The sequence below is a fragment of the Mastomys coucha genome, unplaced genomic scaffold (assembly GCF_008632895.1).
Source record: "Mastomys coucha isolate ucsf_1 unplaced genomic scaffold, UCSF_Mcou_1 pScaffold3, whole genome shotgun sequence".
In the NCBI taxonomy this organism is placed as follows: domain Eukaryota; kingdom Metazoa; phylum Chordata; class Mammalia; order Rodentia; family Muridae; genus Mastomys; species Mastomys coucha.
The window spans coordinates 44805608-44830067 of record NW_022196909.1 but is presented as its reverse complement, the minus strand read 5'-3'; the positions used below and the strand labels follow the sequence as shown (position 1 = coordinate 44830067).

Sequence of the window (24460 nt, the reverse complement as noted above, 5' to 3'; positions counted from 1 at the left end):
ATGTAGGAGCACACATGGAATTAGTGTGAAGGACAGACACTCGCCCACAGCGAGCAGCAGCTTAAAATATTCATCCATACACTGTCACACGCCCGGCTTTGGCAGCCTCTGGAGAAGACAGCACTAAGTGGAAGTCTAGGGAAGAACTCAGGGCATGAGCCTTCAGTCTGAAAACCGCCCCATTCTCAACTCTCTCTGCACTCCTTCCTGGATCCACACACACCACCTCATCGTTTCTGCCCATGCTCACTCCTCCTCTACTCACACAGGCTTCCATCGGCTGCTTTCAATGTGGTCCCAGTGCAGCCCCATCTACACGGACTCACTGGGAAACTTACGAGGAAGGGCCTGGGTTTCTGTGTCTTACCAAGGCCTCCATGGTCTACTGCTGCTTGCTAAAGTTTGGAAAAGGTTCTACAGACCAAAGGGATTGGAGACCTAATCCTCAGTGTAACTGCCAAGACGGAGCGGCTGTGAGGTAATAAAAGCATAAGGCCTCTGCTGCTACTGCAGAACTGGGGCTCCCATAAAAGGAGAACGGCAGAGAGACAGAACCCCTCCCACAGGCCAGCACCTGATCTTGGACATCTCAATTTCTTTAAGTCCAAGGAAATCTCAACTTCTTTAAGTCCAAGGAAACAAATTTCTGTTGTTTATAAACTCTTTTTTTTTTTTTTTTTTTTTTTTTTTTTTTTTTTTTTTTTTTTTTTTTTTTTTTGGTTTTTCGAGACAGGGTTTCTCTGTATAGCCCTGGCGCTGTCCTGGAGCTCACTCTGTAGACCAGGCTGGCCTCGAACTCAGAAATCCGCCTGCCTCTGCCTCCCAAGTGCTGGGATGAAAGGCGTGCGCCACCACCACCAGGCTTGTTTATAAACTCTTTAGTTTCTAGTATTTTTTCATGGAAACAGAAAGCAGATTGAGAGCCAGTCTGAGTTTAAACGATGATTGACCTGCTTTCCCAAGTCCCATTCTTTGTCCTTTCTAACTTCCAACTTCTGATTTTATGTAGTTAGACCACTTCCATTACTGTTCAACGTTTGCGTGCCAGGCACATCCTGCTATCACCAAGTACACTCAAACTTCACAAGAATGCTTTAATTCCAACAAAAAGCGGAGGATAAAAGACTAATTTGAGACAAGGTCACTCGGCCAATAAATAGCACAACAGTACCACAAGGATTCGGCCTTGTGTCTTCTTACCTCCGAGGGTCTTGCAGTCAGTGATTTACACTACATTGTTCCTGATCTTCTCATCAACTCCGTAGGAGAATTCCGACCTACCTAGAGATCGCTCTACTGAAACTCTGCATACTTTCCTTAAAACTACCAGTGCCACGGCCTCTCTGCACTGTAACCCACCCTCCTTTATTTTCTAATCAATGACATCATAATCACCCACCTGCTCACAGTAGGTCACCACCTTTAACGTATCCCCCTCCCCTCTATGTACTTACAATTTTAAACTTTTAGCAACTTCAATGTTTTTGACCTCTATCCATCCCACTTTCCTGAGACACCAGCACATCCCTGTCTCCCTACTGTAAAGTCACCCACGTGGGACTGCTGGCTGCTTCCTGACGATGGGCTTCATCTACTTCCCTTGGCTTTCCACTGCCAAGTAAATGAACAGTGGATCTAGACCTTTTAGAATAGAGTAGGCAAGATGTGGTGGCACCCCCTTTAATCCCAGTACTCAGGAGGCAGAAGCAGTGAGTTCAAGGCCAGCCTGGTCTACATAATGAGTTCCAGGACAACTAGGACTATAGAGGGAGACCCTGTCTAAAAATAAAATAGATAAAATAAAAAAAAATAGGATAGAAGCTGCCTAGACCTGGTCATAATTTGACTCTCTAGTATATCTAGCCTAACTTTACTGCCACTTATCAGGCTGGTAAGAAATTCAGGACATTTCCGAAAGAACCACTCAATTTTAATGTTCAGCTAAGAATGTCTACCCGGAAGGTTGCTTCCTCTTCACACACAGCAGAAATCCACTTGATCTCTGGGGCTATCCCCTTCTCTCTAATCGTTTGCCATCAATGTTTTCAAGTGTGATCAATTCCTCTAGTAATTTATTAATGCTCAAAGTGATTAACTTATCGCAACATACGACAGCCGGTAGTTTACCATGGCTGATCGACCCTTACGTGTCAAAGGGATCAGAGCACCCATTCGTCTATGTCCTCTCAGCCCCTGACAGAATGAATGTCTAGTCATAGCTCTCGCCTCATAAATATTTGCTGAGTTGTTAAATAATGCAGCACTAGCCAAGTAACTCTACACATCTCAGCGATCCCACCTCCGGCTTACAAGCCATGCCACAGAATTTTGTCTTTTTGGTGGGAAAGTGGGGGAGACAAGGGGGCGACAAAATCTCGCGTGGCCCTGGCTAGCTTCGATTCACTGCCGCTCAGCCTCTGGACTTTCCCTTCCGGGTGCTGAGGTCCCAAGTATGTGTCACTACAAAGAGCTCGAGTTTTCTAATAACAAAGAACGTTATAGATGACTTAAAATTCTCCAGCAGTCTAGTTCCTGTCAGATCCTTTTGTCTCTTACTTAGTACCTTTCTTCAGACAGATTCCCTTTCTAGCTAACATATTCGTACCTTTGTCACAGGATTGGCAATTATTGTTTGGCAGGGCACTGTGAGAGATCATCCTGATGGAAACTGTGTCACTGAGCGTCATCAGATGACGACATTGGCCACAGCACTTCTGTCAATGTCCAGAACAGCAGCCTAAGCCCATTAGGTAGATTTTAGTGGCTGAGCCATGCAATACTGACAACCCAGGATAACTGCACAGGAATGAAACATTTATTCCAATCACTAAATGAAATCAAGGGATACAGAAATTTCATCCTGGCTCAGCCAGATATCCTTTAAGTAAAAATAACATTTATTTTTAGGCAGGGCTTAGTGGCTAGCACCTGGAATCCCAGTACTCAGGAAGCAGAGTCAGAAATACACTAACTCTTCAGCACAAGTTCTAGCCCAGCCAAGGCTACATGGAAAACCCTATCTCAAGGAACAAATACACCGTCGGGTGGTGGTAGCGCACGCCTTTCATCCCAGCACTTGGGAGGCAGAGGCAGGCGGATTTCTGAGTTCGAGGCCAGCCTGGTCTACAGAGTGAGTTCCAGGACAGCCAGGGCTACACAGAGAAACCCTGTCTCGAAAAACCAAAATAAATAAATAAATAAATAACACTTGTAGCTTATTCTTGTCTAAGACTATTTTGATTGATAACGCCTCACCCCGTCTACGGACAAACTCTATTCCGGTTGCTTTGCTGCCGCTGTGGAAAAACCCTGAGCAAAACCAACTTGGGGGAGGGTTTCCTTGGACTACAGGGTAACTGTCCATCACTAAGAACCGCAAAGGCAGGAACCTGGAGGCAAGAGCCGGATGCTGTCCCCTGCTTCGCCTTCTCCCACAGCCCAGGACAGCCTGCCAGGGCATAGCTCTGCAGGGGTGGGTGGGCCCTCCTGGATCAATTATCAATGGAGAAAATGCCCCCACACACACACTGCTGTGCAGGCACCTCCCCTTGAGAGGTTCCTTCTCCCCAGGGACTCAAAGTTTTTTTGTCAGATTGACAAAAACTAACCAGGACGGACTGTACCCTAGAATTAATGGGATGCCTCGAACACTTCTTCAGCCACCCTGTGAAGTCTCTCCCCCACTATTTCTGTACAAGGAACCTTTCTCTGCTCCAGTCACACAAGTCTCAAAGCATCCTTCCATCACCCAATGACCAAATTAGCACTAACATTTCACCACAGGATTTAACTCTTTCCTAATTCCAATTTCACTCTTCCGATTAAAGGCCAGACCGAGCCCTGACTTCCTCTTGTGTAAATTTCTCCTATGCTACAGCCCAACCTAATACTACTACCTCACTTCCTTCCGGGATTCTTTGACATATACGTGATTTCTTTTCCTGACTAGACAGCTCATTCTTAAAAGAAAAAAGGCTGATCACGGATCTCACTTGTGACCCCACAATCCTCCCACTAATCAGGTGCAACTCTGGAAAGAGGGAGGCAGTTGCATTAACAATGTGAAGGATGCAACGAAATGCTCTTCTCGTACTGATAAACCAGGTCCGCAGAGTATGAGGCAGCATCCACTGCGTAGCTATCGACTCTGGAGCGCGCAGTTTTCGAGGAGGCACAAGCAAAAGGGAAGACGGGTAATTCTTAAGTCACAAAAGCGCGTAAAAGAACGGTGGCTCCCGAGTATTTGGTTTCACAGAGCAAGCTTTACTGACTCCAAGACGTGAGAACTTCAGAAGCCATACTTTACAGAGACGCCGTTAGAAAACGGCATCTCCGGATTGTAGATTCTGGGGTAGAGACTCTAAAGTTATGTCCCTCAATTTTTATACATGATCAAAAAATGTCAGTGCTCCCTATCTTGTCATTGGCACTTGACACTGCCTGGAACCGGTAACGGGGATGATTATTCGTCCATTTGTCTCCATTATTTCTCCTTGATAAACCACCACACACAACTGACTCAACGCAATCCTGTATACTGGCTGACGGCCAGTGCATCTTTTTAGCTCCGGCGTGGAACACAAACTCTATTTCCACCAGATAAATAACAGCTCGCACTGCTTCTAGGACGAACACACACAAAATGCAGGGCTGCCCGACCCGCAAGACTCTTGCGATGGCCAAAGTCCAGCACGGTTCTGGGAACTAGATACCAGAGCAGATTTGAGTCTATGAGGAAGTAACAACACTGGATGGATATGGTCCCTTGGCTTCAAAAATGTGTACCAACACCGGATTAAAAAAAAAAAAGCTGGGCAGTGGTGGCGCACGCCTTTAATCCCAGCACTTGGGAGGCAGAGGCAGGTGGATTTCTGAGTTGGAGGCCAGCCTGGTCTACAAAGTGAGTTCCAGGACAGCCAGGGCTACACAGAGAAACCCTGTCTCGAAACAAAACAAAACAAAACAAAACGTCAGTGGAGCACGTGGGCATGCACGTGAGGCTGGAAGGTCCCAGCAACAGGTTAGCCCACTGGCAACCTACACTGACAGGTCGCCCTGTCCAGGTCGTGGGTGTGCCCGACGCTCACGCAGGCACAGATTCAAAGGCTCTTCCCTGACAACCCGCTCCTACTCCCAGACCCGCCAGGGGAGAGCCGACGAAGCCCTTCGCGGTCGGCCCCCAAAACTTTGCCAACCCCAACCCCTGGAGAGTCCCCGTTTCCGCGTGGGTCGGGTTGGCACGGGGCGGGAGGGGGGGGGGTGTCGCATCTCAAGGTGGACGGCGCCGCAGCGAACGAACGCGGGCTTCTCCCGCTTGGAATTCCTCCGCGGTAAGGGCAAACTGGCGGCGTCCCCCCCTGGGGCTCCGGTCACTCGTCCCTCGGCACCCCAGGCCCCGGAACTGACCCTCGTCGGCCCCCGTCCCCGCCCCCCGGAACCAGCGGCCGAGGGGCGTGGAGCGAGCGCGCGCGCGCGCGGGGCCGGCGGATGGAGGGGGCGCGCGTCCCCGCGCCCCGGGCCCGCGCAGCAGGTGCGGCCAGGCCCCACCTCCCACGAGCGGTCCCTGCGACTCACCCCGACGATGTTCCTCAGCGACCTAGACGCCGCCGCTGCCACCCGCGTCTCCTCCGCCAGCGGCGACCCCGCCTCGTGGCCGCCGCCCCCTCGACCGCCGCCGCCGCCGCCTTCCTCGCCGCCGCCGTCGCGGCGCGCGCCCGCCTTCACGCACACCGCCGTGGCCGCGCACGCGCTTTGCGCGCTGGCGTCACTTAGCAACGGCTCAACCGTGGGCCGGTAGGACCCAGGACTTCGGGGCTCCGGGGTCGTCTCAGGCGGGGCTCCTGCGGCGTGTCTCCCCCACCCTACCCCCGACCCCCCAGGTCGGAGACACTGCCCCTCCTGAACTGGGCCCTCGGGGTGTGGCCGCCCTGACGACCCCCGCCTCAGGGCGAGGCGCGTCATCGCACGTCACTGAATAGCGTCATCGCTCGCGTCACTGCGTATGGGGGTGGGGGGGGCGAGCCGCAGCGCCCGGGTTGGGAAGGAAAAGCCTGGTCCTTCTGCACATCCAGGTCGCTTGCTCGCCTAGATGGACAGTCAGCGAGGGGCGAGAAGGCTGGACGAGTGAGTCGTTAACGGCATCGAGGTGCTGTTGAAGGCCAGGCCTCCAAATACCGTGACTCAGTTTCCTCGTTCTGTCAGTGGGAAGAAGGATGCCCGACCTGGCCAGCGCTAGAAAGGCGTCAACTTAGGACGAAGTAAAGCGGGCGAGGATGCCGGGGAACCTGGTCTCATTCGAACTCCTTCATTCCAAGACTCCTTGAACTCTAGAACGCCTTAATTTCTGAAAGCCCGGACATGAGCACTCATCCCTCCGCCTTCCAGGACTACCAAATGTAAAGTATAAAAGCCCGTGAGACTCCCATCCTTCACATAAGGAGCAAGGACTGTGGACTTGGAAGCCATAGGAATGGGGTTGCCAGTCTGATCCTGGCGGAAACTGAAGAGTCGTCTCTCTTGAAAGTTAGATACTGCTGGGCGGTGGTGGCGCACGCCTTTCATCCCAGCACTTGGGAGGCAGAGGCAGGCGGATTTCTGAGTTCGAGGCCAGCCTGGTCTACAGAGTGAGTTCCTGGACAGCCAGGGCTATACAGAGAAATCCTGTCTCGAAAAACCAAAAAGAAAAAGAAAAAAGAAAGTTAGATTCTTACCTGAGGGCGTGGGTTTGAAGACAGAAGGCTTAATAATTCCAAGCAGAGGCTACAGATACAGCAAGGGCTGGACCAGGGAAACGATCAGAGCCGCGACTAAGGCGCTGGCAGTGGGGATGTTAACGTGGAGGCCAGCACCGAGCGGGGGATGAATGGGTAGGCCAGGTCTCTAGTATGGTTGCTGAGACCGGTGGAAGTAACATTTAGCAAGAGGGAAAGAAAGCTGCCTTTGTGTGTAAGTTACTAAACGGTCATGACATTCCTTACCATGGTAAAAGAAATGGAATGTGGATATGTTCGTTGGGGAAACACTCTTCACTCTTGTCTTACATACGGAACGTTGGCCATCAGTTTAATACATCTACTTTCCATACACCTGTCCCCAGTTTACTTGTCCTTGGAGAACTGACTTCAGGATTGGTAAATTTAAAAGAACTTAGGGGACAAACTGGACTGGGAATCTTTGAAAAGACAGTGTGGTGAGATGAAGGTGCCTAGTTCGGGGCTGCAGAGCAAACCCTAGAGTTTAACATTAGGAAACTGCCCACAGGTGATGCCCAATTCCAACTTTGTTTGTTGTGTTTTATAGACTGATATTTCCCCACCAAGACCCCTGCCCCCATCGCCATAATCTGTTGATTCATTCTGGAAGATTGACAGAAGGGAGTTTGCCGACGGGGTTCAGTGAAGATTATGAAGAGAGTGCTTTGAAACTGGCCCGCTGGGCTAGGCCCAAGAGCATCAGAGTCAGAGAAAGAGCTTATGAGAGAAGCAGGGGAGACAGCTTGGAAGCTACTGCCCAGCGAGCCTTAAAAATGGAACAGAGGGGGCTGGAGAGATGGCTCAGTGGTTAAGAGCACTGACTGCTCTTCCAGAGGTCCTGAGTTCAATTCCCAGCAACCACATGGTGGCTCACAACCATCTGTAATGAGATCTGATGCCCTCTTCTGGTGTGTCTGAAGGCAGCTACAGTGTACTTAGATATAATAACAAATAAATCTTAGAAAAAAAAATGGAACAGAGGACTCCAGGCAGCCTATAGAAGCTGGAAAGGCCAAGCAACTGGGCTCTTGAATCTAGGACTTGACCGCTAGAACTGTAACGAGGATTGGTATAAGCCACGCAGTTTGTACTAACTTCACAAAGAGCCCTAAGAAACCGGTACAGTCGAGAATAAAGACCTACAGCTTCTCGGTGGGTTCTCCTTTATCTAGGAAAAGAGAGGACAGTGTATCAGGCTGCCTCACAGACTGAGCACAGTGACTATGGTCTGATGGAGGGGCCCTCTACATTTAGAGGAAAATATCAAACAGCCAAACTACCCAGGTCTGTGACTGATGAGAGATGCTGAGATGTGAGGGACATTAAGCCTAGGCATGGATGAGATAATCAAAATAAAAATAACATCCACTGCTAGATTAGACTCAGCTGATGATAACAGCAACCATTAACAAATCCAACTATCTTCACCAAGCGCTTGAGAATTACTATAAGATGTGCCAGCCTCTGTTCAGACAACGAAGGCTACCACTCCAGTTGCTCACGCAGTTCAGGAGAAGGAAACACACATGGGTGTTTAACTAGCTGCCATAAATGGCTTTGCTTTTGGGGGGCTTAATTGGTTGGTTGGTTGGTTTTGGTTTGGTGGTGTTGTTAAGGTACAGGCATACCATCACAGACTATGTAAAGGCAAAACAGTTAATAGACTGTTTTAGAGGTTTAGAGCCAGTACTTTCCTAGGAAAAGCCATCAAGTTCTGAATTGATGTAAACACTCCCTATACTGTTAGTACAATATCCGTGCATATAGCATATACCCTAAGAATGCTGCTTACCACGTGCCAGGTACACTATTCCTTCCTATGCCTCTGCTGCCTCTGTTTCAATATGGTGTAGGCATTACTAGCTCACATAGGTCTTGTAATGGCCCTTTGGGGTAGGTAATATTACAGTATAAGCATTAACTATAATGGATATAAATCAGAAAGCTACATCACAGAAGGCTTACATAATTACTCAAGATCACAAAATTAGTAAGAGCCAGGACTCCCAATGCTACACCCTATGAACTGTACCCACTCATATCATGCACTCCCAGTTCGCTGGGAGGGGTGCTAGAACACGTGGCTTACACAGCACAGCAGTGTTTGTGTCACAGTGCTGCTGCGTATGATTCCACTCCATTCCTTATATGAACACCAGAGAACTCTTTCCCAGTTGGAAGTTACAAATCTGTTAACCACTCTTGATAACCGATGTGTCTGTCTGTGAAAGTGATGTGCGTTATATAACTGAATTGCATAACCATACTTCCTTCCCTCTTCATGTCCCTGCCCCAAAGCCCTGAGGAAATGTCTTCACTTGGTATTTGGAAATGAGTGGATTGGATTGGTGTGCATGTCTCTTTCCATTGGTCTGGTAGTCTCCCGTCAACACCTTAACAAAAACATCTAAGATAACCATGTTTATTCCAGGTCATGGTACTAGAGATTTCAGTGTGGTAACGGCTGGCTCCCTTGTTTTAGGCCTGTGAAGCGACAGAGTTCCGGAGGAGCAAAACCACTCACCTCGTGACCAGGAAGCCAAAAGAAAACAAGCAAACAAAAAGCCAGGATCCCACAGTCCCTTTCAAGGACTTACTTTTTAATGACTTAATGACCACCCACTAGGCTTCACATCTTAAAGGCTCCACTACCTTTGACCAATGGGCCTCATTTTAAAAAGAATGTTCTGGGGCCAGCCGTACGGCTCATGAGACAGAAGCACTTGCTGTTCAGCCTGATGACCTGAGTTCAATCCCAGGGAACCCACATGATAATCGAGAACCAACTTCTGCAGGTCATCTTATGACTATGCATGGATATGGCACACATGCTCATGTATACACACAAAAAATAAAATGTTTCAAAAGTTGTCCTCTGACCTCTAAACATGAGCTGTGGGATAAACATGGACACACACACAATTTTTTTTTTAAATGTTTGTAATGGGTTGGAGAGATGGCTCAACTCTTCCAGAGGTCCTGAGTTCAATTCCAAGCAACCACATGGTGGCTCACAACCATCTGTAATGGGTTCTGATGCCCTCTTCTGGTGTGTCTGAAGACTGTGACAGTGTACTTACATAAAATAAGCAAATCTTAAATGTTTGTATCTTCAATTTCCCACATTTAGATTTTGGGTAAGAAGTAGTTCCAAGTTTGATGACTTGGAAAGTCCAGATTGAAAGATCATTGTCGCCAGGCAGTGGTGGTGCATACCTTTAATCCCAGCACTTGAGAGGCAGAGGCAGGTGGATTTCTGAGTTTGAGACCAGCCTGGTCTACAGAGTGAGTTCCAGAGAAACCCTGTCTCGAAAAAAGAAAAGAAAGATCATTGTCTAGACCAGAAAGTACTTCAAGTAGCATCAAATAGCCAAGTCGTGGTCTTTCTTTGTGTTTGTGTGTGTAAAATATATAACATGTAAGTTCTTTGGACACATACTCCTCAAGTCTGCTTTCCTATGTGCTGATACTATTTTGTTATGATGGAGCCTAATATTTACAGTTGGCCTTGTTGATCACCGTTTGTCATTAAGAATAAATGTAGTTCCAAAACTACAAGTACATCTCCTAAGTTTAATCAACTTGAATCCAGTAACTAATACCAGGTTGGTCTCTCCTTGTTTTGTTTGTACGGCAGGGCCTCACTATGTAGCCCTGGCTATCCTTAAACTCCCAGAAATCTGCCTGTCTTCTGGGAGCTGGGATTAAAGGAATTGTGCCATCATGCCCTGCCTGAGGCTCATTTCTTTACCAAGGGATAGACTTTGCATGGGATCCTTCTAGGTAACCAACCACTTTATTAACCAATCACTTTGCCGATAGCCACACATGCCATAAGAGCCTGTTCAGATTTTCTTACAGTCAGGAGTGAGCAATGAAGCGGGAGCGATGGCCGAGTGGTTAAGAGTATGCACTGCTTCTGCAGAGGATCCATTTGCTTCCCAGCATGCATCGAGCAACTCACTGCCTGAAACACCGGCTCCGGGGGATCGTGTCCTCTCTGAGCACAGAACTTCTGTACTCACATGCACACATGCCCACACAGAGACACACACACACAAACACACGTGTGTACGTTAGTACTAATGTGCTATGGAGACATAGACACACTTATGTACGTTAATACTAATGTGCTAGTATGTTCACTAATACTTTCTGGGAAAAATTTAATCCAAATCTTTCATCATTCTCCAACAGAGCATTTCCGTGCTTAGATAGCTCAGGCGGACGGGTAATGTTCTGCGCCCCACTTAGCAGATTTTTGCCATGTGCTATAACAGCGGCATCCAGCATTGTCAAATGTTAAAATCTATCATTCTCTAAGTATTGGCAACTAATGTGAACTTTAAAAGAAAAACAAGGAAAAGAATAATGTGTACTTTTATTAACGTCTCTGCTCCGCTGGATAAAACTTGATGATCTTGAACACTTTCTTCTTTAGAAACCTAGTTTTATGAAAATTCTGAGATTGCCTGTGCGCCCCACCCCCTACCCCAGCTACCACCATAGAGACAGGAATGGTCGCATGGGGTGACTCACTCTTCATAAAAAGCTGCCAACCCTCTCTCAAGCTCTTGCTCTCTTTCTTGTCTTTCCTCTCACCTCCTGCTCCCTCCCTCCCCCTCCTTTCTCCCCTCTCTCCACGTGGCCATGGCTGGCCTCTGCTTCTCTACTCTTCTCCCTTCTCTCTGCCTTTCTACAAAAAGCCCTAAAACCATAAAAAAAAAAAAAAAAGAAGCTGCCAACCCCTCCCCTGCCTGCTGTCCTTACTGAATTCTGAACAGTGTGTAGCTGTCTTTAGCCAGGCACGCAATGCTAACTGGTCCCACGGAAAACATGCTTGCCCATATTGTCCTGAGCCCACGCTTGCAAACCTTCCCCCCACCTACCTACCATAAGTGTCGCACCGACGTGTCAAGTACAGCGCCTCTGCAGAAGGACCAGCTTCCCAGAACCTCTGAGTGCCTCTCCTATATGCCTGACTCCGCGCGTGATGGCTGCGCATTCCCTACATGAAGTCTCCCACAGGACAGTTTCTTCCAAACCCAAGCATCGTGAAGTGACTTAAGTAGCTGGCATTGTTTCGTGGATGAGGAGACTGTGTGGCTCAATGGTTCCCCTTTTCATCTTAGCCGCCCTGAAACTCTGAGTCGGATCTGGGTCTCTGAGCTAGGAATGCTGCTCGGTGGCAGAGGATTTGCTTTGGCTAGTGTGAGACCCTGGGTTCAATTCTGCACCGCACCACACACACACACACACACACACACAAGATTGAGCAAGATTGAGTGCCCAGGGATGAAGTCGGAGCCTGCATATTTGCATTCTGGTTTCCTCCCTGGTCCAGGCATGTTTGGGTTTTGCTTGCTTGAATTCTTGTATAAAAGTTTGCAGTCTCTGTACTTGGAGCAGTCCGCTCAAAGATGTACAAGGGAAAGGAATGGCGAATATACTTAGGAAGGCTATCTAATGCATACAGTGTGGTCCTGTGCCCTCATTTCAGGCTGGGAAGGCCTAATGACTAATGACTTCTCCTGGGTCTAGTAAGATCAAGAACCCTGAGTTATCTTAAGAGAAGTCTCAACGTTCACTGAACTGCAGGATGACACTGGTTTTGCCTTTCCTTCTTAAAGAGATGGATAAATGAGATCACAGAGAACAAGTCTCTCAGGTTCCCCAAGCTACTCAATGCTCTCTTCTCTCAATGCTCTCTTCCAGTGGTCTTGAATTTCAAAAAATAACTATATACCATAGTCTTTCTTATAACGCCATTCTACCTCACAGATTAATCATCTGATTAGGGCTTCTCCTTCTCCTCCTACTCCATCTCTTCTCTTCTCTTCTCTTCTCTTCTTCTCTGCACACAAGCCCCTTTCTCTCTTTCTCTCCCCACTCCTCTACCTTCCCCCTTGTCCTTATGGCAACATCCCTGGCCTTGGTCCTTGGGGTCAGCGAACTCTGACAACCCAAGAGCAGCTCCCCAATAAACCTTTAACATAATCTTAATAATAATAATAATAATAATAATAATAATAATAATAATCTGATTATGTTCTGTAGTAAATGTTTCCACACTTATATTTTAACAAAAAATACATGAAAGATTAAAAATATTCATTGTCTTTTCATTTGTAGTTGTTTTTTGGCTTAGTTTGGTTTTTTGAGACAAGGTTTCTCTGTGCAGCCCTGGCTATCCTGGAACTCACTCTGTAGACCAGGCTGGCCTCAAACTCAGAGACCCGCCTGCCTCTTCTCTGCCTCCTGAGCACTGCGATCAAAGGTGTGGCCACCCCTCCCTGCCTTCATTGTTATCTTAACGTACCTTTAATCTTTATACAGGTAATGGTAAGGTTGGTTGGATAGATGGCTCTTCTTAGGCACTGTCCTCAGATAGCAGGATAGCACTTCTCTCAGTGGTTTAATAGTTTAATCCTGAAATTAACATTAGATTACTAAAGCAGCTTATGAGTGAGGGGCAAAAATTACAGCCTACCATAATTTTGTGTGTGTAGCAAGAACCTTAAAAAAAAAAATCAGTGGCTGCCTCAGCTTTCCTGCTGCCGCTTTTCATTTGCAGGTCACTTTGAGCTAGACACAGAGGGGATGCAGGGATAAAGTGGGGGTTCCAGCTTCAAGGAGCTAAGGGTCCAGAGCTGCAGGTTCAGCGTGGTGGCCTGGAGTGTAAGCCTTCCTTCTCAGTCTCTAGATTTGAAGAACTCACCAGCTACTGTACTAGAATGTGCACACATGGAATGTTTGTTGCACGACGTTCTGTTGGATTATGCCAGTCGAAGTCAGGCAGGTAAGGAGTACAAATGAATGGGTTGTGTAGTAGATAATATTAAAATCCTGGCCTGGGGTTCCTACCCTGCCTGAGGTTACTGAGTTCCTGGATAAAAATTGCCCACAGTCGGGCTGGTGAGATGGCTCAGAGGTTAAGAGCATTGACTGCTCTTCCAGAGGTCCTGAGTTCAAATCCCAGCAACCACATGGTGGCTCACAACCATCCATAAGGACATCTCTTCTGGAGTGTCTGAAGACAGCTACAGTGTACTTACATATAATAAATAAATAAATCTTAAAAAAAAATCGCCCACAGTCTTTATATTTTAATAAGCCTTACACAGCACAGTAGCTGGGCAGCTGCCTACCCTCCACGCTGTTAGAATCTACTTTCCTATCAATAACCTGAAGTTATTAATATTTTCTACGTTCTATCTGGACTTCTTTTAACTCCAATTGGGTACAGGTATTCATAGCTCAGCTAACCCATGGAGGTTTCTTTCCCCTCTCCTGTACCATCTTCTTCCTCTTCAGCTCCCTAAGCCCCACCCACCTCCGTCTCTTCCGCCCAGCTATTGGCTGTTGGCATCTTTATTTACCAGTCACAAATAAGTGGGGGCAGGGTCACTCGGTGTCTTACTTGCTGACTCATCTTTGGGGCAATCAACCTTGGGGGGCTCCAAATCAGCGTTAGAATACAAGCAGCATTAGGCCAACCCACTACAGGCTTAGACGAGTGGATGCCCATCGCCAGACATTGTCTTTGAAGAGTTCGGAGGAAGTCTCCTTTTGTGATTTGATAAACGCGCGTACAGGTAGCCCTAATATAGAACATACATAAGCTACCCTGAGGAAAATCAGTGTAGGGTTTTGTTTAGATGTAAATGGAAAAATGAAAACTCTGCCCAAATTTAATAGAGTGAAATTAAAAACTTGATGAAGAAAAAAGAGATTTTTTTCCCTAAAACCTTTGACAGAAAAAAAAGTGCTAAGGCAACTATTCCAAAAGAAGAAAATGGGCAATGGAACCAAGTGTGCTTTGCATAAAACAGAAAAATGCAGATTGCCAAAGAGTATGACGAAGTGAAGCACTCCATCTTACCTGTCATCAGGAATATTCAATCAAATGTGAACTTCTAAGGCTTCCTCGGGAAGTAATCTGCCCATATCTACCACAATTGAAACGTGCTTGATTGTAGATGGTGTGGGAGCGCATTCTCCGTGCTTGCAGAAAACCACCAGTGTAAAATGCACTTTCGCGCGCGCGCGCGCGCGCGCGCGCGCACACGCACACACACTGAGGATATTTACTATGATACTTAGATGTATTTTTTAAAAAAAGTGGAAGCACCTCAAATGTTGCTCAGTAGGAAAGTAAGCTGAGCGAGTTCTGAAACATCCTACGGAGTCCTTTTCAGTAAAGAGGAAGACATACATACACTAACCGGTAAAGGGGCAACCTGCACATCAGTGCAGAGGGGCAAAGGTGATCCCCGCCCTTGGTCTCCAGAGCTGCTGGGGTCACGGGCATGCTCGCCACGCTCGACTCACAGCTCTGCTGCAGCGGGGCACCAGCTTCTACAGCACGGTGGCTCTCAGCATGTGCTTCAAGGGCAGCGGCACACAGCAGTTCTTTATTAAGGCATGTTTTAGCTAAGTCAGACCCTCCGAAACCTATGGAAGAAACTCAGCTCAGGGCAAAGGCCAGGAGTCTCCCTCGACAAACTGCACTGGTTTAGATCTAGAAAGTCTTGCAAAACCGCATGCATCAAAGGCTCCATCTCCCGTGCAGCAATGTAAAGAGGAGGCCGTGGAAGGTGATGGGCTCCGAAGACCTCTGACCTACTAATGGATCAGTCTATTTATAGACACACAGCTTTACTGAGTCTGGAGATGAGATTTTATTATAAAAAGTGAGGTCTGTCTTTGCTTCTCGGCTATCAAAAGGCAAGACACTTTCCTCACCGTAGGCCTAGAAGATCCAGGCCAAGTGAATACAGACTGAAACCATCTCCGGGGTCGATGAGATGGCCCAGCAAGACACTCCTCACCACGGGCCCAGAACAACCAGGCTGAAAACTATGAAACCATCTCTGGAGTTGGAGAGATGGCCCAGCAGTTACAGAACACTTTCTGCTTTTACAGAAGACTAGAGTTGAGCTCCGAGGACCCGCATTGAGCTGCTCACAACCCCCTGTAACTGCAGCTCCAAGCTGTCTACCACTCTACTTTGGCCTCCACAGGCACATACACGTATGCATACATTACTAGAAATCAGTCCTTCCTCATAAATTATCTTTTTTTTGGTCGTGTATTTTATGCGGACAGAATGCTGATCAAGCCCTACACCTGTATGGTTTTTCTGTTTGTCTTTTTTCAAATAGCTTTCCTGGAATATGCGTCTCTGTTTAAAGAGTGCAGTTTAGTGGATTTTAGTGTGCTCACAAACCTTCACAAAGATCTCATCCAACGTAAAATTTTTTTCAATGCAACCAAAAGAAATCCTGTTCCCATTGTCAGTCCCTCCCTTCTCCCTTCCACTCCTCATCTCCAGCCCCAGGCAAGAAGTAATGTGCTTCCAGTCTCTGCAGATTGCCTGCTCTAGCCATTTCATAAGAACGGGATCACACAGCCTGCGGTCCTTAGTGACTGGTTCCTTTCATACGGTGTGCCGTTTCCTCTGAGGGTTACGATATGCCAGCGTCTGAAAGGGGCCGCTTTGGGGTAGAGATAGAAAGCGAGCAGTCAGAGTGTGACAGACCAAGGACATGAAAAGAAGATCAGGAGATAGAAAAGAGACGTGAGACCAGAAGGGCATACAAATGGCAAAAGTGAGAGGCGGCTCTCCACGTGGAGAAATGAGCTTATCAGTCAGTCTTGTCCCCGAGGTCTAGGAAGACTGACACACGGAGGCCAAATAGTACTGTGCATTAATCACACGTCTTAGCCTGCTCTGCCTAAGTTACAGCCTTCATCTTTTCATCTCCTTAAATGATTTTATCAGAGAGATGCTAGGTAAGGCCATGAAAGTGGGGGGGGAGCATCACCAAAGAAAGAAGAAGAGCCCATGTGGAAAGGGCAGTGTTGAGGACAGAGTATTAAAGGAATTGTTTCTATTCCAGGCACAGGGTTCACATTCGCTCCCCACTCCCACACCCCACCCCCTGTGAAGAAGAATCTCTGCAGACCCACCTTCAAAGATGGAGTCAAGATCTTCTGCCCGGCGTTGGCTCCTTTTTAATCTCACCTTCCTTAAAAGAGAAGAGAGCCTGGAGACAGAACAGCCAGGAAAGTCAGAACTAACGGTCACAGGTCCCTTAGTGGACGCAAAGGGAAGGGCATGTCAAGGAAGAGCAGGAGTGTGCACGTGTCAGGTGTGAGAATGGCATTCAGAGGGCAACCTCGCCCATTGTGCGCTCCGGGCTATCTGGCCTGCCAGCTTCTGGGCCATTCACCTGTCTCCACCTCCCATCCCAACACAGGAGTGCTGGGATGAAGGATGCGAGCGGCCACATCCGTCTTATTTTTCCTTTTTTTAAAATGTGGGTTGCAGCCTGCATGCTGAATGCTTTTAGCCTCCTGGATCTCTCCCTAGTCCCTAAAACAATGTTCTTCTAATGAGCAGGGTGTGTGTTCTACAGTCACTAACAATGCTCCGTGGTAAAAAGATTTCAACATGAATGATGGCAGTGGTGGGGAGGAGGGGTGGCAGGGACCAGAGGTAGGATGGCACGGGACTCTTGGATGGCTGTCTTTGGTTTTAATCTACAGAATGTTCCTCCTCTCATGCTTCCCCCACTTAGGGTAGTTTCCTTTGGGGGAAGAGTGTTAAATTTAATTGAAGTCTAACAAGAACAGTAAGGCACACAAATACAACAAGTTAGATGTTCACAGTGTACCCTAGTAAAAAGGAAAAAAATGGAACCTTGCGGTATCTCTCCCCCAGAGCCCCTGTGCTTCCAGTAACTGCCATTTCCTCTTCCCCGTAGGTGACTGTTTCTCCTGACTTGAAATATTGATTCTTCAGAGAGGTCAGCATGCGGGGAGAGGTAGCTTATGTACTGGAAGAAAAGCTATCAGTTGACAGTGATAGAGCAATTTCTGAACGGCATCCATTCCTGATGAGGACATCTGTATCACTGGGAGTTCAGCAGTGGCTCTGAATTCCCTGGAGCCGAAAGTGGGGTGTGGTGTGACATAACTAAGCTGCTTAACCCAATAGGAAGAAAAAGGTACACAGTAACGGATGATTAGCAAAGTCATAGCTGATGGACAGAGTCACGAGAGAGATGGGAAAACATGGGCCAGAAAGGGAAAGCCAGTGGGCAGCCACCCAATGTCCTGTTCACTCTGTACCCTCAAAGGAAACCAGAGATGGGTGATGGAAGGATCAAGGGCCACTGATCCAAAACTTAGAAATGCTTACCTGATGGGCTGGAGAGATGGATCACAGTTAGGAGCACTAGCTGCTTGCTCTTCCAGAGGTCCTGAGTTCAATTCCCAGCAACCACATGGTGGCTCACAACCGCCTCTAATGGGATCTGACGCCCTCTTCTGCTGTGCATCAAGATAACATATTCATGTACATAAATAAATCTTTTAAAAAAGAAAAAAAAGGAAATGCTTACCTGATTTCAACACTTGAAATTGTTTTCAGACTGAGAATCCACTGAGTGTCTCACCCAAGAAGACCAACCCAGGCATGATTTCCCCCTAACAGTGCTCATTTACCAGGGATCCCTTTCAGTGCTTCTGCTCTCACTCCTACCCTCCCACAGTTCTGGTGCTTCCACTCCCAACAACTCTAGGTGCTGCTAACCCACAGATTCATGGAGACTATTGATAACTAGGGCTACCATCCTCGAGGTGTGGTCCGTGACTGAGCAGCCACGTAAGCATCACCTGGGAACTTGATAGACATGCTTATTATAAGGCTGTGGAGATAGCCCAGCGGTTGGGATCCTGTTTGACAAGCTTGAGAACCATGTGGAAGAACTTGGTATAATAACACATGTCATCCATAACCCCAATACTGAGCATGGCTAGAGCCAAGTGGATCCCAGTGGCTCAGTGGCCAGCAGTCTAGCTCAAACGGTCAGGTCCAGATTCAGCTATAAACGATATTTTTGAAAAACTGAAGGTGTAGCAATGGAGGAAGATATACCAATGTCTGCCTCTGGCCTCCACACATTCTCTTTTTCCCTCTCTCTGCCACACACACACACACACACACACACACACACACACACACCCCACAGCAAATATTTATTCCAACATTCATTTGAGAACCCTCTGCAGGCCTATTCCAATTCCATCCATGGGGTCTAGACACCTGTGTTTCAATAAACCCCAAGTGATTCTGACACATGTCCAATTCTTAAGATCCACAAATGTCCATCAGACGCTAGAAACTGCCACTGACAGACCCACATCGGGTGGTTAGTATTGATTTCAAACCTAGTTTACTCCTATTGATATTTTTGCTTGCTACCGCTCTGTCCACTCTTCCTCTGCAGGTCAAAATTTTTCTCAACACTGCGACCGTTGTTATATCCCCAGCCTTGTTCTACACAAACATTTGATGTGATTTCGTGCCCCCTAATCATGCTCTGCACACTCCATGCCGAGAATATGAACTCACCTCCCTGCAGGTCTTGGTAACTCATGGCCCATATCCATTTAAGCAGCTAGACCGTGGGCCTCTGCAGTGCCAGACAGGAAAGAGGCTCTGTATCACCTGGAACCTTGGAGCTTAGGCCGGGGAGGGGAGTCGGGAAGCACAGCCCTGACGATCAGTGAGTCCCTAGGTCGAGACTCCGTCCTCCTGGAGCTAACGGAGAAAAAGGAGAACTCACAGTCCTAGGTCAGCGTTTGATCCGTAAGGGCAGAGGCTTGTCTTTGCTTCTGGGCATAGCTTGTGGAAGTCACCAGTAGTACACTTGGGGGTTTATGGCTGGGAGGGGTGTGTCTAGGAGACTATAGTTTTAGCCAAAAAAGAAAAGAAAAAACACAAAAACAAACAAACAAAAAAAACAAAACAAAAAACAAACAAACAAAAACACTGTTTCAGAATGAGCAAGGTGTGCAGAGTGGAGGAGAAAGCACTGACTTTCATAGCTGTTTTCTACTTACCTGTTTCAGCTTTTAAGAAGTAAGCACAGTAGCCGGGCGGTGGTGGCGCATGCCTTTCATCCCAGCACTTGGGAGGCAGAGGCAGGTGGATTTCTGAGTTCGAGGCCAGTCTGGTCTACAGAGAGAGTTCCAGGACAGCAAGGGCTACACAGGGAAACCTTGTCTTGAAAAACACAAAAACAGAACAACAACAACAACAAAAAAAAAACCTCATAGGGTTTTTTAAAAAAAAGATACCTAGGGGCTGGAGAGCGTGGCTAGAGCCAAGTGGATCCCAGGGGCTCAGTGGCCAGCAGTCTAGCTCAAACGGTCAGGTCCAGATTCAGCTCTAAACCATGTTTTTGAAAAAACTGAAAGTGTAGCAATGGAGGAAGATATACCAATGTCTGCTTCTGGCCTCTACATCTACACCTTCTCTTCCCCTGCCTCCCCCCCCTGCTACACACACACACACACACACACACACACACACCCCACAGCAAATATTTATTCCAACATTCACTTGAGAACCCTCTGCAGGCCTATTCCAATTCCATCCATGGGGTCTAGACACCTGTGTTTCAATAAACCCCAAGTGATTCTGACACATGTCCAATTCTTTTTTCTTTTTTCTTTTTTCTTTTTTTTTTTTAGTTTTTCGAGACAGGGTTTCTCTGTGTAGCCCTGGCAGTCCTGGAACTCACTCTGTAGACCAGGCTAGCCTCAAACTCAAAAATCCACCTGCCTCTGCCTCCCAAGTGCTGGGATGAAAGGCATGAGCCACCACTGCCCGGCACATGTCCAATTCTTAAGATCCACAGATGTGGACTGCTCTTCTGAAGGTCCCTAGGTTCAAATCCCAGCAACTACATGGTGGCTCACAACTATCTGTAATGGGATCTGATGCCCTCTTCTGGTGAGTCTGAAGACAGCTACAGTGTACTTACATATAATAATAAATCTTTTAAAAAATCTTTAAAAAATACCTAAATGTTAACGAATTAAGAAATGTTTCTCATTAAAATTTCCATATTTGGGAAGTAATCTTTGTGGGGCTGGAGAGATGGCTCAGTGCTCGAGAGCACTGGCTGTTCAAGACACTTGAATCTGGGTTCAAGTCCCGGTACTCTTGTCTGTGACTGTAGTTCTGGGAGATCAGACACTCTCACACAGACAAACAGGCAAAACACCGATGAACACAAAATAAAAATAAATGGAAAAAAAGGAAAATAATTCAAATAAATTGGAAAGTTCACAAAAATAGCAGGAAAGTAATTAAGCAGGCTGCGATGATCATGACTTGCTATACTCCCTATATATTACTATGATTCTTTCCATTGCTTACAAACAACAAAAGCATGATATATGCAGATTACACTCAGCTTTTCATTTACATCTTCATGACATTTTTTCATTGTTCCTTGTATATTTAAGGTCTAAAATGCTTGAATGCTTAAATGACATTAGAATAGGTTGTGAGCATATAAAATCATTTCCTCATTTGGCTTTCTGTTTGTGTGTTTCTACTGTAAAGAAGTAATACAACCAAAAAGCTGTGTTTAATTTAGAAATGAAAATCCCTGACTATTTTCTAGAATGCAGAATACCACACAGCATGAGCCAAATAAATGGATCATCTTAACATCTTGAAACTCTTAAAGCCTATTGTAAATCTAATGTGTTTTTAAATATATAGATTTATTTTAGAATAATGTTTATGTCTGTGAGTGTGTGTCTCTGTGTGTATGTGGTATGTGTGTGGTGCGTGTGTCTCTGTGTATGTGTGGTGTGTGTGCGTGTCTGTGTGGTGTGTGTGAGTCTCTGTATGTGTGGTATGTGTGTGTGTGTGTGTGTGTGTGTGTGGTGTGTGTGTCTCTGTATGTGTGGTGTGTCTGTGTGGTGTGTGTGTGTCTCTGTATGTGTGATGTGTGTGTGTGTCTGTGTATGTGTGTTATGTGTGTGGTGTGTCTGTGTGTGTTGTGTGTGTGTGTTTGTGTATGTGTGTCTCTGTGTAAGTGTGGGGTGTGTGTGTTTCTGTGTCTGTATGTTTGGTGTGTGTGTCTCTGTGTGTATGTGGTGTGTGTGTGTGTGTGTGTGTGTGGTATGTGTGGTGTGTGTCTGTGTGTGTGTCTGTGTGGTGTGTCTGTATGTGTGTGTGTGTGTGGTGTGTGGTGTGTGTGTGTGTCTCTGTATGTGTGTTGTGTGCGTGTGGTGTGTGCGTGTCTCTGTATGTGTGGTGTGTGTGTCTGTGTGGTGTGTGTGTGTGTCTCTGTGTGTGTGCTGTGTCTGTGTGTGTTGTGTATGTGTGTGTTTGTGTATGTGTGTGTTTGTGTATGTGTGTGTTTGTGTATGTGCGTGTTTGTGTATGTGCATGAGTACAGAGCCCAGAAAAAGGTGCCAATGTTAAAAAGGTTAATGTGAGCTACCCAAACATGGGTGCTAGAAACTCAACTCAGGTCCTCTGCAAGAACAGCAACTTCTCTTAGCCCTGTCTTCAGCCCTAATGTGTATTTTGATAACATCTATGAGGGACCTAATTTATCACAGCTCTAAAAGTCCTGGATATTAGCATTTTAAAAATATTCTGTAATATGCTAACATCAGTAGGTCTCAATTTTGTGGGGTGGTGGTGGTGCGGGGTACGGTTCAAAACAGGATCTCTCAATGTAGCCCTTGGCTGACCTGGAACTCGCTTGATAGACCAGGATGACCTCGCTCTGCCTTCCTCTGCCCCAGCCCCTCCCCCTCCCCCCCAGCCTGCGAGCGCTGGGATTGGAAGACATGCACACCCCCTCCCCCACCTGGCCAGTAGGCCTCGGATTTAGGCCCTTGCTGTAAATTTCTCTTAACTAGTGACTGGATTGAGCTGAGTCATCACTTCCTCCATCAGAGGGCTGCCTGGTTAAGAAGCACAGCTAACCATCACTAGGCCGGCTATTCTCTGTGTCGTCCGGGTTACTGCTTCCTCCGTGCTGCTCAGCTGTCCGTTACTAACGTGTCCCATTAGTTGCCTCGCAATTTTAAGTATGCAATTTAACAAAACACTACTACGTAAAACCCTGTACGGAAAGGCTCCCGAAGGCAAAGGGCTCTGATATGTAGCTGCTGATCAGAAGTGAAATATCGCCGCTGTCCGTCGCAGGGAACCATCCAAGTGTAGACTCTCCCTGCTCATTCCACTGTGAAGAAACTAGAATCAGAAAGCTTAAGGCCAGTGGTGCCAGCAGGGGCAGTACTGACCCCTAGGGGTTATTCTGGAGATGGGGTGGGGGGCATTTCCAGTTGGTTTGATGGCATTTAGTGGATGAGGAGCAGGGACATTTGATATCCCAAAATGTTCCATTAGTTGGTGTGATGTCAAAGCCCTGAGCATTCATGTTGGCATTTAGTCTAGACTCCACCCCCACAGATACCTGGCAACTGTTACCAGGTGTGCCTGACTCACTATAAAAAAGGATACTTGCCCCCTCCTCACTCTTCCCCTCTTCCCCCTCTCTCCATGTGCACATTGCTGGCATCTACTCCACTCCTCTCCTCCTCCTCCTCCTCTTTCTTCTTCTTTTTCTTTCCCTCCCTCCCTCAACTCCCCTCTCCATGCCCAGAATAAACTCTATCCTATACCACCTTCGTTGTCAGTTGTCATGTGGCTGGTCCCTCAGGGGGAAGGGATGCCTCATCATGGGCCCACGGGTCCCCCTTCCCCCACACCATACCTCACCTCCTACAAACATATCCCTGGCTTCTCTCTCTCTTTTTATAAAACACAATTCATGTAAGTAAAACCCTGATTTTCTTTGTCCCCTCTCAAAAAGGTGGAGCATGACTCCTCAGTTTGAGGGTTCACATAGTTAATTTTCCTCTGAAGAGAACAGTGTAGAAAAGGAGCTGGCCAGAGAAAAAGTTTACACAAGAGAAACTTGACACGCATAACCTCAGAGGGCCTTAAGTTAGTGGTACATCATGCCGGATGCGGTGGCCTTGGTGTGAGGGCATTTCACCTGCATTCCAGCTCCCACTTTTAAGACACAAAACCTCCTGTTAGCATGTGGCCACACAAAGTCAGAAAACCCCAACTGGGACATGGTCTGATAAATAAGTAACATTGTATAAAACTGTTGGTCTTCCAGAACATAAGGAGAGGAGTTTGGCAGCGGAGCCTGGGCAAACAGTTTCAGTCCTTAGCCTACTAGACAAGTGAGAAATCCCAGGTTACTTCCTTTCACCAGCCATCGTGGATGGACACACAGCACTCGGACTGGCCTTACCCATCTTTGATCATATATATTATTGACCCAGAGAGAGAGATGTCAAGTGATGGGATGAGCGAGCTGTAGACATCGGGAGTTCTTGCTGGCCAGCTCTGCAGTGTGCGCTCTTGGGCCTTCCCATCTTGAGAACCAAGGCCTCTCCACAGCCACATTGTCAAGGTCTGTGTACAATGTATGGGACAACTCTGGGGTCCTTCGAAACTCCTCTAAGCCTACTCCCCAAATGGAAATGAGCTCTCTACGAGGCAATCCACTTACGGTGGAGCCTCCCAGGATGGGGATGCAGGTTGCGGTAAACTTCTGCCCCATGAAGACAAAGACGGTGCCAGTCCACAAGTCAGGGGGACCCTCGCCAGACACTGCAAAGGCTGCTGCTTCTTAGGAGTTGCAGCAGAGTGAAAAAGAAATGTTCACATCACCCAGTCGATGGGATTTTTGTTACAACAGCCTAATCATGACCAATTATGGTCCAAATGCTGCGTCGGGAAGCCACGAGTGATTCGTAGGCCACTGGCTCTTCAAGTGACTTGCAGTCGGAGTCCCAGCGCA

General features: G+C 47.2%; 1 protein-coding gene and 1 long non-coding RNA gene across 5 annotated transcripts in view; one reads left to right on the top strand and one right to left on the bottom strand.

Annotated features, from left to right (window-relative positions):
- Btbd9 (BTB domain containing 9) overlaps positions 1–5962 on the bottom strand; it is a 364895-nt gene extending 358933 nt beyond the window's left edge. For 2 of the 3 annotated variants that reach the window (XR_004112166.1, XM_031346710.1), the window contains exon 1: positions 5575–5962. Coding sequence is in view for 1 of the 3 variants with exons in the window: in XM_031346710.1 (XP_031202570.1) it covers positions 5575–5961 (387 nt within the window). In the remaining 2 variants the exon portion in view is untranslated. Of the gene's footprint in view, positions 1–1200; positions 1331–5574 lie in introns of those variants that run through there. The other variant, XM_031346712.1, reaches the window with a different exon arrangement.
- Positions 5963–6632: 670 nt separating this feature from the next.
- On the top strand, positions 6633–9639 carry LOC116074306. Of its 2 annotated transcripts, none has more exons than XR_004112168.1 (2): positions 6633–7904; positions 9235–9639. It is a non-coding gene; the product is annotated as an uncharacterized LOC116074306 (long non-coding RNA). The 2 variants fall into 2 exon arrangements; XR_004112167.1 differs by having other exon boundaries at positions 6633–8036.
- Positions 9640–24460: the final 14821 nt, after the last annotated feature.